We start from the raw sequence: 13,440 nt of genomic DNA, 5'->3' as shown, positions 1-13,440 counted from the left end.
ACAGGAATAAGAATAGGCTGGGAGGACTGAGGTGCCGAGCAGTCTTGCAGGAAAAAGTGGAGGAGAAGCCAGGCTCTAGAGAGGAACATGTTCCCAGGGAGCCCAGGAGGAACCTTCTATTGCTGGGTCTCAGCTTGGTGGATGGTCTGCAAAAGCCTTTGCTACTCTTCCTGGAAGCTTGCCAGTGACCCCTACCCTGGCTCCTGTGGGGTGCTGGACGTGTCCAGGCCTCCTCAGGAGGGCTTCCAGGACTCTTCTCTCTACTCAGTTCAGGCTACATCCCTGGGACAGGCCCTGGCCTCCGGGGCAACAAAATGCTGTGGCATCCTTCCAAGCACCTTACATGATTCTGGGGAGCCGTGAGGGTGGGATCAGTAAACACAATGCATATTTATTAGTTTTGAATAAGTGTTATTGGTCTGTTGGCACGGTTGTCATTGGTAGGTTAACCTTTCCTTTGAATAATGACCATTCATTTTTCTTCTAGCAGGGAATAGGAGACCGACCACCCAGGATAGAGTGTTTGGAAAGCCTGGGGTGTGGAGTCAGAGGTCTGGTTCCAGGCCTCTGTGTCTCACTTGTAAAAGGTGAAAAATAATAGCTCTACTTCATAGGGCTGTTGTCAAGGGGGCGCTTAACAGAGTGCCAGGCACTCCTCAGCGCTCAGTACCGTTAGGCTGTTGTTATCATAATAATTATCCGCAGATTAGAAGACCCAGCGTCTGGTTAGCAAGTGACTAGGCAAGAGGAAAAGTTCCCCGGTGGCGTCCCGAGAACCCCGGTCGAGAAGGGTGAACCTAGAGGCCAAGAAGAGGCCGAGCGTCAAGAAGGGGACCCTCGGTGAGCGCGCTCCCGGATTCCCGGGGCGCTCAGCAATCGCCACCCGCTTTATCTGCGGTTTGTGAAAGGACCTTTCTCCTCCATCCGCCCTCTTTTCCTGGGCTGCGGGAGGTATCTACTGGGTTGAAAGAAGGGCTCGCGGCGGCGTCGGACCCGGGCGGTCGTACTAGTTCCCGCCCCGGGGCGGTGTCAGCGAAGTGTCCCGGGAGTCCGGCCAGCCGCTGCAGCCGCGGCGACGGTGGGCGCCGCCCCCTCTCCGCCGGCGGACCGGTTCTGGCCTCCGGGGTGGCCCTTTAAAAGGCAGGGTCTCGTCCGGCGGGGGCGGGCGGGGGGCGCTGACCGGCACCCGAGGCCCGGCCCCTCCTCTCTCCCTCCCCCTCCCTCCGTCCGTCCGGCCCTCCCTCGGTCCCCGCGTCGCTCGCTCGCTCGCTCGCTCGCCGGGCGCACGCTCCGCCTCCGCCAGTCGGCTCGGCGGTCTAGTGCGCGGCGTGGAGCGGGAGCCCGGGGCCGGGGCCGGGGGCTGGGAGATCCGCCCCGCCACCCGGCGAGCCTGAGCCGCAATGGCTGAGATGGGCAGCAAGGGGGTGACGGCGGGGAAGATCGCCAGCAACGTGCAGAAGAAGCTCACTCGGGCGCAGGAGAAGGTGAGGGAGCCTGAGCCCCTGCCGCCGCGCCGTCTGGACACCTGTCCCCTACCCCCGCGCCGGGGGCTGGTCCTCGTCCGCGGCCGGGCGCTGTCACCTCCAGACGAGGGCTGCCGAGGACCTTCGGGGGTCCACAGGCTGCGCCCCGCGGCGCTCTGGGTGTCCCCCCGCGTCCGCGTCCTCCGTCTCTTCACCCCGGCGGAGGCAGGAGAGGGCGCAGCTGTCTCTTCCCCCTCCCGCCTCCCCTCCACCCGCAGCTCCAGCCGCTTTGTATCTTTGCTGCTTGTCTGCCGCGGAGAGGCGGCCCCGGCTCTCGGGGCGCGAGGTCCAGGCTAACCCCGCCTGGAGGCCGAGGCCGGGAGGCTGGGAGGCGAGGTGGCGCTCCTAGCCCTCCCTGCGGGCGGGGCCGGCGCTAGCCGGGAGGGTGTCGGCCCCTTGTCCCCAGGGCCGCTTAGATCCGGGATTCCCGAGACTGTCCCTCTGCTCGCGAGTGCCGGCGCGGCGGCTCCAGGCCTCTGAGCGTTTCCTGCGCCCGCCGTGCCCTCCTCTCCACCCGCCTCTCCACCTTCTGTCCCCGCGGGCTGAGGGAGCGGTCAGGTTTCCTTTCACCAGGGGTGCCCGCGGCCTGGAAGCTCCGGTCCGGCTCCCGCGGGAGGGGAGAGCTGCGGGCCCCTCGGGAAGTGCCCTCGCCCGAGAAGGGGCTTCGCATTTCCGGCGCCCGTGGTGAGGGTGTCGGCTTTGGCTTTGGGAGCCCGCGGCCGGGTGAGGAGCCAGCCGGAGCGGAGAAGGCGCGGCAGGCCGCCGCAGGAAATACGACCCCTCGGCCGGAGAGCCCCTGGCCGTAGGCTGGGGGATGGAGCCGGGGCTTCCCGTGGCAACCTGACTGTGCAGGAAATGCAGGGCTTGGGGGCGGGGGTCCGCGCGCGCCGGCTTTCCATCCCCAGCCACCTCTGGGTTTATTGAATTGGATCGCGCCAGTTGCTGACGCCACTTCCCCTGCCGACTCCGACTCTGAAATCTGAGATCGCAGAATCTGTGATCCTACCAGGGTGGCCCCCCTCAGCAACCCCCGGCCGGGTCTGTCCCCTCTCCCGCCCGACGCACGGCCGAGTGGGAACCCGGAGAACGGCCGGCCTCTCCCCTCCGGGCTGTGGCTGTTTGTAAACAATGACTTTTGCAGCTGAGACCTGCGGGCTCCCTAAGGATGCGGCCACGTGATCGTCGTGGGTGGGGGGCGGCGGCGGCCGCTGGAGCTTCCCCCGCGCTTCCCTCCGAGTCTGCCTCTCATTCCCGGGGTCCGGGACTAAGGAGGTGGTGGGTCGAGTAGAGGGAAGGGCCCTCAACCAGACTCCAGATCTGGCCTGCCCCAGCTGTCCTCCCCTCACCAGGGCGGGCGGAGGGATTAGAGCCCCACAGATAGCTGGCTGGAGGCTGGGACGGCTTCAGTTGCCCAGATTGGGGCGGGTGGGGGGGGGGGGGCGGTGCGCAGAAGCGGCTGCTCTTGCTCTCTCCTTCCCACCCCCTCCCCCCATGACTGGCTAATCCGTTTAGGTGGCTGGGTCTAAGCCTGCTTCCTGCACCTACGGGGCTGAGGAAGATGAATGGGAAGCCGAGCGAGGCTGAGACAGTTTCCTTGCCTCCATTCCAGTGATGTCCTAGCCCTCCCTTTGCTCTTGCTGTGTCCCCTTTGCCCTACTTGCCTTGTTTCTGCAGCAGCATCTTTCAGGGATTTCAGGGGGGGCAGGCCTGGGCCGTCCATATCCCTTGCGGGTATGTGGTGACATGTTTCCACTAACTCCCCTGAGCTGCTGCGCCTCCTTCTTTAGCCTCTGTTCTGTGGCCTTGGGCCGTTGGCTGACAGCTGCTCAGCTGTAGATACTGGCCTTGGCCAAGGGCTGGCCCTGCCTGAGCCTGGGACTGGAGTTGCTTAGCGCTGTGGCTGTTCTCTGCCCCATGGGCTCTGGTTGGGGAGACCCTCCCCTCCAGAAGTCAGAGTGGCAGCACAGGCCACCTGGCTGAGTCTGGAAAAGTAGCCTCCCCTGTTGGTCCAGGAAGCCGGGTGCCTCGACCCACACCAGTCTCTCCCCTCCGCCCTTCAGAGGCTCAGTCTCTGTCGAAGCCTGGCTGCTGCTGGCCTGGCTGCCTCCTCAGCATCCTTGGGTGGCCTTCAGGGCCACATGTAACTCGCATTGTCAGTGGTCTCATGGGCACCCTGCCCCCACCTTGCCTTGGGCAATTCCAATTGTCCTGTTGCCATGTCAGGGTATTTCCTTACCAGGGACAAGCAGGAGCTTGGCTGGAGGGCCTAGGCAACATCTGCGTAGGAAGAAGGGCCCCATCTCTCCTTTTCCTTGCCCTCGATTTCGCCCCATCTCCTCTCAGCCCAGTCCGCCAGGATTCAGAGGGGGACTGAGCGGGGGAGGAAAGCTTGCTCACTGGCGCCTTTGGAACCAGCTATCCTATCCCCCAGTCCAGTGAGTCCCTCAGGGGGCTTGCCATTGCTCCTCCACCTGCCAGCCTCCACCGCTGGTCTGGGTGCTCCCTGGGGGTTGGGCAGATCTGGGTGCGTACTCCACATTCACCTGGCCCCAGCCAGTGCTGAGCGATGGTTAGGAACAAACAAGGGTGTTTGGGGGCTTGGTGTGGGAGCCCTGATGCTGGGTGGGTGATTTGACCAGAGTGCTCCTCAGCCTTCCCTCATTCAGCAAATCCCACCAGGACTTGTGTGGAGTGCCTGGGCCTGACTGGGTCCGGGGTGCTGAGGGGAGCAGGGTGCAAGTGGCTCTGGCTAGCAGGGAACTAATTGTTGCTGTAAGGGCCTGTGGCCTCTGGCCCTGGTGTGAAGAGCTCACAAGACCACACTGCGGGGCTCCCTGGGGTCTGCCAGCCCAGCATGGCACTGTCATAGCTCACCTCCCAGCCCCCAGCCGCCCACAGGGTGCTCAGTACCCTGAGGTCATCTTCCCATCGCGCATTTGGCTTGTCGGACCCTCTATAAATGACTCTCTCCATTTTTGGGCCTCAGTAGGTGGCTGGGCAGTCAAGTTGGGGTGGAGCCTGGGTCAGATGACAGAGAGGATTAGGGATTGGCGGGCTGGGTCTTGGTGGGGAGGGGATGGGACAGTTGGGGAGAAGGGACAGCTGGGGTGGGGGTAGAATCTGGCCCGCTTGCCCCTGAGTTCCACTGCTCAGAAGTCCTCATGGGGCGTGTGCGAGGGAGGCCAGCCTGTGCTGGAGGAGCTGGACCCATGAAGGGTGCGGGAAAGGAGACTGCACCCCACCACCCCTCACTGCCGGCCCTGAATTGCTGGGAGTGGGGAGGACCGGCTTGGAGGCTTGGGGCCCAGGGCTGTCTGTGGACAGAATAGCACTGCCGGGTCACAGCTGCTGCTCCCTAGAGGGAAGGTGCAGTGGCAGTTATCTATAGGAACCCAACACGTGGCCGTGATGGTGCCACGCTCATTTGGATGGCCAAGGTCTCCCACACTGTAGCCGTGGACCTCCTCAGTAGGAGCCAGGCCTTTGCAACCAGTTCTTATGCTCAGAGTGGCCTTGAGAGGAGCCAGGCCACACAGAAGGGTGGGGGCAGGGAGCCCGCCCAGGTCTGAGGCCCCAGGCTGCAGTCAGTGACTCTCTTCCCCTCAGATGGCCCGCTGCTCTTCCCGTTGGGCTGCCTCTCTCTCACCCCCGAGTGTCCTCTCGTGTCTACCCCCACCCCTACATTGGCTTTGCCTCCATCTCTCTGCCTCGCCGCTCTTCTCTCTTTCCTCGGATCCTGCATACGCTTTTCTGCACCTCTCCAGGCTCGGATCAGCTTCTCTCTGAACCCGAGTTATTTATGTCGTTGGTTCATCTTGCCAGTGCTGGAGGGAAGGCTCTCCAGCCAGGCGTCATCTCTGGGTGGGGTGTTTCTGGGGGCTCAGTGGACATTTGGCTGAGGTCCGTGGGTGTGGGGAAGTTGCAAGCATGGCCTCCAAACTTCCTGGGCCCCAGCAGGCTGGGTTGGGCTGAGCCCAGGCATGAGCTGAGGCCCTCCTCTGTCGAGGCTGTTGGTTCATGCAGCGCCCAAAGCAGGCAGAGGCTGTTTTGCCCAGGTCGGCTCATGGGGCTGCCTGGGGCCTGGGGATGGTGTGGGGGTGGGGGTGGGGGACAGCTGTGGGCCAGGGAGTGTGTGTGGAGTGGGAGAGTGAGCTGCTGGTCACTAATGGAAGGTATGGGGTATGTCAGGAGGTGGCTGGGGGGTAGATTTGGGCTGGCTTTGCTTGAATCTTGAATGCCGGTGGGATCTGTGAATTCCATGGCTTCTCAGAGAGGGTGAGGCCTCGACTCTTCACCTCTTCTCAGATGACCCCGCTGGGTCCCCTTCTCACCTCCCCTCTCTGGCATCGCCCAGGCTCCTGGCCCTCCGCTCAGCTCGGCCCACACAGCTTGTGCCTCTGATCCTCCTGCCTGCCTTAGCCTGGCCTTGCCTGTACTTTTTCCCTGAGGTTCTAGAACCTCTGTGTCCTTCCCCACTGGGTCTTGGGGTAGGCATGTCAGAGACAGAGCCCAGGCATGGGCTGGGTAGGCAGGCAGCAGTGGCGCAGGGCTCCTGGCTCCTCCGACCAGCTGGGACCTTGGGCAAGTTTCAGGAGCCCCCTGAGGCCGGTTTCTTCTGTGTGAGATGAGGATAACAATGGTCCCCTCCCCACACCTGTTGTGGAGAGGAGGGCCTTGGACAACAGTCAGCCACAGACCAAGTCTCAGTGGGCAGAGCCGCACCGTGGCCCAGAGGCCTGCCTTCCCCCAGCCCTCCTCCCTGCCCTTCTCCCTGCAGTGTCCATTACAGGGCCCTGCAGACAGCTAATCCCGGCCGAGCGCTGGACGGATCAGCCCAGGGTGGTGTGTGTGCACGTGTGGCTGCCCATGTCTGTGTGTATGTGTGCGGAGGCGCAGCATGTGATGGGGAAGGGAATCGCGCAGTTTTCCGGGTCGGGCTGGGAGTGGGAATCTGGACTCATGTACATGTAAATCCTGTGGCCCTGGGTAAGTGTCCCCCCTGCCTCCAGGCTTCCCTCTGACCATCAGTAAAGTGATCATGGGGTTTACTTCTTCATTCACTCAGAAAACAAATACTAAACACCCACTGTGCGCTAGGCGCTGTGTGGCGAGGGGGATACAGGGCTGAACAAAGCCAAGTCCTCATCACCTGGAGCGGATGCTCTCCCCTCCTCCCAGGGGTAGGCAGTCTAGAAACGAAAAGTGTGGTGGCAGGTAGATGCAGAGCAGGGTAGCCTTTCCATAGTGGAATTTGATGGTTCAGGGCAGTCTTTCCTGAGCACCCCAGGGCCAGTGCTCACATGGTGTAAGGGATTGGTGACGGTGTGTGTGCGTGCAGGTGTGTGGGTGTGTGCTAAGCCGCTTCACTCATGTCTGACTCTGTGTGACCCCATGGACTATAGCGCTAGCCTTTTCTGTTCATGGGTTTCTCCAGGCAAGAATACTGGAATGGGTTGCAATGCCCTCCTCCAGGGAATCTTCCTGCCTCAGGATTTGAACCTGTATCTCCTGCAGCTTCCGCATTGCAGGCAGATTCTTTACCACTGAGCCACCAGGGAAGCCTCTGGTCATGGAGAAGCTGGGCCAAAGCTTCTGGTCCCCAGGTGAGAGAGCACTTGGGGGACCAGGGCTTCCTGTTGGATGTCACCCTGGTAGGTCACCCATACGTAAGCTCCTTTTTTGGCAAGTCTCCCTTTGGGATTAAAAGTGCAAAGAAAAGGGCACTCATGCTGAAACCACCCTGCAGGGCATTGACAGTGCAGGCCAGGGCAGCTTGGTGGTTGTAAGAAGGGAGGTAGGAGGGGACAATAAAAGGGAAGGGGCAGGCACCGAAGACGGCCCAGCCTGGGGAGGACCGTTTGCAAAATTTCCACATCAAGCAGCAACGCGAGGTAGTGATGCAAGGTAGTGACAACCATTCGGTTTCTAGAGAGCTGGGCTTGAATCCCGCTCCACCAGTTACCTCCCTGGGCAGGTTGCGCTGAGCGCTCTGAGCCTCACTTGCCTCACTTTCCTCACCTGAAGTCAGTGGAGTGAGCCGCAGAGGATGCTGTGAGACTAACTGGACACACAAGCGAGGGGCAGGGCTGGTGGTTCCTGTGCCGGGAGCTGGCTGGCACCCTGGGCTCCTGGGGCCTCCCCAGAGAGGTTGCCAGCTCCCAGAGAGGCAGTGAAGCTGGCTCAGTGCCAAGGGCTGGCAGGGGTCAGGGCTGGGGAATTGAGAGGAGAAAGACAGGCTCTTCCTGCTCCAAGGGAAGCCTTTGTCAAATATTAACTTAAAAATAGCCTGATTTTGTTGCAGACCTGCTGAGTGCCAGGTGCTTGGTGAGAATTCTCATCCCCCCTGCAGCCTGGGAGGTCATCATGATTCCCACTTGGCAGATGAAGAAACTGAGGCTCAGAGCAGTGGTGTCACTTGCCCATGGGCTGTTCTGGTCCACTGTCTAGGAGGTTTCGTCTTCCTTGGTGACTAGGCCCTCAGGCTGGGGGAAAGCCTGAGACACGCACTGCAAATAAGACGTGGGTCTCCACCCAGGAGGCGGCGCGAGCAGTGTCGGCTGATAGATTTGGGTCCCAAGACCTTCTCCCCGATTAAATTAGGTCTGAGGCTGCTTGTGTGTCCCTGGGTCCCCATCTGTCGTCTAAGTTTATACTTCAGAGTGTGGTCTTTCTGTTTGGACGTAGTTGGTAGGCCTTGGGTAAGCCTTTGACTGTGTGGATCACAATAAACTATGGAAAATTCTGAAAGAGATGGGAGTACCAGACCACCTGTCCTGCCTCTTGAGAAATCTGTATGCAGGTCAGGAAGCAACAGTTAGAACTGGACATGGAACAACAGACTGGTTCCAAATAGGAAAAGGAGTACGTCAAGGCTGTATATTGTCACCCTGCTTATTTAACTTATATGCAGAGTACATCATGAGAAATCCTGGACTGGAAGAAGCACAAGTTGGAATCAAGATTGCTGGGAGAAATATCAATAACCTCAGATATGCAGATGACACCACCCTTATGGCAGAAAGTGAAGAGGAACTCAAAAGCCTCTTGATGAAAGTGAAAGAGGAGAGTGAAAAAGTTGGCTTAAAGCTCAACATTCAGAAAACGAAGATCATGGCATCCGGTCCCATTACTTCATGGGAAATAGATGGGGAAACAGTGGAAACACTGTCAGACTTTATTTTTTTGGGCTCCAAAATCACTGCAGATGGTGATTTCAGCCATGAAATTAAAAGGCGCTTACTCCTTGGAGGAAAAGTTATGACCAACCTAGATAGCATATTCAAAAGCAGAGACATTACTTTGCCGACTAAGGTCCATCTAGTCAAGGCTATAGTTTTTCCTGTGGTCATGTATGGATGTGAGAGTTAGACTGTGAAGAAGGCTGAGCACCGAAGAATTGATGCTTTTGAACTGTGTTGTTGGAGAAGACTCTTGAGAGTCCCTTGGACTGCAAGGAGATCCAACCAGTCCATTCTGAAGGAGATCAACCCTGGGATTTCTTTGGAAGGACTGATGCTAAAGCTGAAGCTCCAGTACTTTGGCCACCTCATGTGAAGAGCTGACTCATTGGAAAAGACTCTGATGCTGGGAGGGATTGGGGGCAGGAGGAGAAGGGGACGACCGAGGATAAGATGGCTGGATGGCATCACGGACTCGATGGACGTGAGTCTGAGTGAACTCCGGGAGTTGGTGATGGACAGGGAGGCCTGGCGTGCTGCGATTCACTGGGTCGCAGAGTCGGACACGACTGAGTGACTGAACTGGACTGAACTGGGTGCTAGTGGTGGAGAATCTGCCTGCCAGACGTAAGAGACACGGGTTTGATCCTTGATTCAGAAAGATCCCCTGGAGAAGGAAATGGCAACCCACTCCAGATTTCCTGCCTGGAGAGTCCCATGGACAGAGGAGCCTGGCGGGCTATGGTCCACAGGGTCACGAAGAGTCGGATGTGACTAAAGTGACTTAGGACAGATGGATGAGGTGAGGGGACAGCCTGGGGTTTCGTGAGGCAAGTCCAGGGACAGGAGTTCCTGCAAGGGGAGACAAATGGTGTGTGTGTGTATGTTTTCCCAGATATGAAGGCTGTCTACTTTACTCAATATAAAGGAGCGCACTTTATCCTGAGGTTGTACCTACTTTTGTTGACATTTTTGCAGCAGTGTCTCTCTCACGAAATGCTGGTACTACTAGCTGTTTCCTATGTTCTTGGGGAGGAAATAGTCACAATGTTGATCCCTGCCCCCACAAGCTGAGAAGATTTTTCTGGTGTGGAATCTAAATGTCTGGGGGCCTCCTGCCCTGGGGCAGTTTGCTGCCTACCCTGTGGACTGGCCGCCAGGAGTTGGGGTGGGTTGGCTGTTCTGCTAGTCTGCGCTTGAAGCTCGGCAGTGGCTCAGCAAGCCCCTGGAACATCTGCTCCGCATGGCTGGGTGCTGTCTGCTGCAGTCACTATGGTGCCCCCAGCTGTGCACACAGTAGGTGCTCAGTGCATCCATGTTGCCTGGATACCTGGATTCTTCAGGGGGGATGGAGACAGGCTGATGGCTGGCAGAGGTCCTGGAGGTCGTGGGTTCAGGATGTGGGTTGGGAGGGGTAGGGGCAATGTGGCTGCAGGATTTCACGCCTCCAGCGAGCAAGGGGTGTCAGAGCCCAGGTCTTGAGGTCAGGTTCGGTGGGGGCGTATAATCGCCCTGGCACAGGCCATCCCCAGGGGCCTGGGCATCAAACACAGAACTTCCTCCCACAGTAGTCTCAGGGCTGTGGTGATGCTGACCTGAGCCACGGGTTGCAGGGCTTGGGCGTAGATGTTGGCCTTCTTAGGAGTGGGCTGGAGCCCAGCTGGGGAGCCCTCCTTGGCTTTAGGCCAGTTGCCAAAGAGACGTTGGCCTGGGTCATCTCTTCCGATATGAGAAAGCTTTGGGGTGACCGGGGTCTCGAGGCTCACTGACCTGAGGGTCTCTGTGATTTGCCGGCCCCAAGACTCACGGCCGCGCTCAGACCCCTCGGCCTCCTGGACCTCACCTTCGGGCCCAGGCTGTGACCCAGGGCCCAGGGCCACCCCAGATGGGGTAGGAGCGAGCCCACAGCTTGGATGGACGGTGGGGGTTGGAGCCTGGTGCTGGGCTTTGACCTTGGTGCTGTGCACGGTGCCCTTGGGCGGGGGCGTGTGTGTCCCTGTGTGCTGTGCCCAGGGGCTTTCCTGGTGGCTCAGACAGCAACGAATCTGCCTGTAATGCGGGAGACCCAGGTTCGATCCCTGGGTTGGGACAATCCCCTGGAGAAGGGCGTGGCAACTCACTCAGCATTTCTGCCTGGAGAATCCTGCGGACAGAGGAGCCTGGTGGGCTACAGCCCATGGGGCTGCAAAGAGTTGGACACGACTGACTGACCACCATATGCTGCGCCCAAGCCTGTGGTGGTGGGCTGGGTCCCCACTGCTGGCCCCGCTCAGTGGACGAGGGGCTCGGTGGATGGGTGGCGAGTTGGAGACACCCCTGCCTGTGCAGTGTGAAGGCTGCAGCAGGGTGGGAGCTGAGCCCCAGCAGCTGGGGAGTGAGTGGGTGGCAGCTGGCGGCAGGCAGCAGCCACCCGCCGCCGCAGTGCTGGGGGCAGGGACTCGCCACTGTTATCACTGCCGGGCTGGGCTGGGGCTCTCAGGGCCCCTGCAGGCTGCCCCCCGATCCTGGAGCCCCAGGGCACCTTCCTAGGGATATTCGAGCTGCTCCTTGCTTCAGCTCCTGGCATTCTGTCGCCTTGCTTCCCCTTGTCATTCTCTGGTTCTGAGGGCACTCAGAGGAGGAGAACGGGCCCTGCCCTCGAGGAGCTGCCAGGCCCACACTCCATGCTCATCGCAGCACTGGGGAGAGCTGGGGGAAGGGCACCGGCACCTTCCGTAAGGCCTGGGCAGTCAGGAAAGACTGCTTGGAGGAGGTGGCCTGCCCTCCTGAGGCAGCCAGAATCCAGCTGTGCCCAGGAAGGCCGGGCTGCCGTCCTGGAGTCCTCGACGTCAGGGCTGGGGTCGTGGCCTTCCCAGAAGGCTGCTGTACATCCTTGCCTTCCCTCCTGCTGCATGCGGGCCTGCCCTTCTGTGCTTCAAGGCCCCAGGGTGGCACCGTGGAGGGGATGACGCTGCTAAGCTGGCAGAGCTGGACAGCTGCGAGGGGTCAGTGGGTCAGCTCACCCCCGGGGCCAGGCACCCCGTTGCACTTGCCTTTTGAGACCAGACCAGATGGCCAAGTGGAGGCCCCCTTGGTCCTGGATCAGAGCCAGGCTGGGTCCTCAGAGGGTGAGGGGTCATGCCAGCTGGTTGGGATCCTGGCTCTGAGCGCAGATGGCCAGGTGAGGAGTGGACGAAGCTCAGGGCGAGCGGCTGGCTGGTGAGGGGTCTGGGTTCCCACCCAGGCCTGTGCCTGAGGAGCTTTGCAGAGACTGTGGAGCCGGAAGGGGGCTGGAGTGAGCGAAGAGCCTTGCCAGCCCTTTTTCCAACAGCTGCTGCTACTTTCTTTGGACCCTTGCTCAGCTCAGCCTCTCCCCAGGACTGCAGCCAACACACGAGCCCTGGGCGGGCCGAGGCCTGGCACTGGGCACTGAGGTCAGACCTGGCCCCAGGGGGTGGGGCTGCAGAGACCCCTCTAGGGGACCCCTGTTGCTCCCTCTCCGCCCCCATGTGGCCCCCCATCCCCTTATCTGCTCTGAGGCAGCACCACCTCTCTCAAGACATGCCATCCAGCCTATCAATAACTACCTTGGGACCAGATGTAGGTGATAAGGTGGACGAAGATGGTGACCTGGGTTGGGCCCCTGGCATGTGGGCAAGAGTCAGGGAGAGAGATTGAACAAGGAAAGAGGAAGAAGGAGGTTGATCGCAGTAACTACCCGCCTGCTCTGGGGTCCTGGGCAAGTCAGGCCTTCTCTCAGCCCACCTTTCCTCCTGTGTAAATGGGAACGGGGGTTCCTGCCCATGGACTTGTGGTGAGAGTCCAGGAGGAGGTGATATGCTCAGGGCCTGCTGGGGGGGAAACGCATGTTCTGTTCCAGGGAACATCTTGGGGAACCCCTGGGAACCCACAGGTAGGGGCCGTTCTGGCTTTTGTGTTTTGAGCTGTTTCTCTTTGCTGATGACCAGATTCTTGAAGTTGGACTGCAGTTCAGTTTCTGTCCCTTTCTCTCTGTATAGCCTGAAAACGCTAAATTGGGAAGGGTGGTATCATCTCCCACAGGAGGGAAGTCAAAGCGCCCCCTGAGCCAGAGCTTGATTGAGGGGGTTGGGGCAGGGGAGGGCAGATGGTTCCAGGTGGGCTGGGTTGAGGGGGCTCCCATCCCTCCTTCACTCATTCCTTTGAGGAGCCGGAGGTGCAGCTAAAGGAGAACCGGAGCTTAGAGACCTGGGTGGAAGCCTGGCTTGGCCGCTGAGCCTCAGTTGCTCATCTGGGAACGGGGAAGCATGAAATTCCCCTGGCAGAACAGAGTTCTACTGGGTCCAGCTGGGTTTGGATGATTCTGGAAGGGAGGACAGGTGAGCATCTCTGCGGCATTTCGTGGGTTTACTCAGAGCCCTCCCACCTGCCATTTTTCGTTTGTTCTTCTCAGTGACCAGCGCGGTCGGCACGACTGGATTATGGTACCACTGGGGAGATGAGAACGCTGGAGCTCAAGGAAGCCCTGGGATTTTTTTTCCCCCCTCTGTTCTCCGACTTGGCCCCAGGCTGGCCTTTCCTGGGAGCTACCACCCCCATCCCTGAATGGGGGAGAAGGTGGTTGGATGGTGCTGGAAATAGACTATTGTAGTGCAAATATAAATGCCTAAGTGTTTCCAAATGAAAGCCAGTGTGTGGGGGCTGCCTTTGTGGGGCAAACACCTGGGGGAAGGGGTGTGTGTGTGTGTGTGTGTGTGTGTGTGTGTGTGTGTGTGTGTGTG

The 13,440-nt window shown here is 59.8% G+C and overlaps 1 protein-coding gene across 22 annotated transcripts in view; it reads left to right on the top strand.

Moving 5' to 3' along the window:
• The first annotated feature begins 1,015 nt into the window (after positions 1 to 1,015).
• BIN1 (bridging integrator 1) overlaps positions 1,016 to 13,440 on the top strand; it is a 56,415-nt gene continuing 43,990 nt past the window's right edge. For 11 of the 22 annotated variants that reach the window (XM_040227838.1, XM_040227835.1, XM_040227829.1 and 8 more), the window contains exon 1: positions 1,016 to 1,484. In XM_040227838.1, the coding sequence (XP_040083772.1) occupies positions 1,401 to 1,484 (84 nt within the window). In that variant the 5' untranslated portion in view covers positions 1,016 to 1,400. The remainder of the gene's footprint in view (positions 1,485 to 13,440) is intronic. The other 11 variants (XM_040227834.1, XM_040227831.1, XM_040227824.1 and 8 more) reach the window with 1 other exon arrangement.

This window comes from Oryx dammah, unplaced genomic scaffold, assembly GCF_014754425.2.
Source record: "Oryx dammah isolate SB20612 unplaced genomic scaffold, SCBI_Odam_1.1 HiC_scaffold_27, whole genome shotgun sequence".
NCBI classification, from domain to species: domain Eukaryota; kingdom Metazoa; phylum Chordata; class Mammalia; order Artiodactyla; family Bovidae; genus Oryx; species Oryx dammah.
This window is presented reverse-complemented; position numbering and strand designations above follow the sequence as displayed.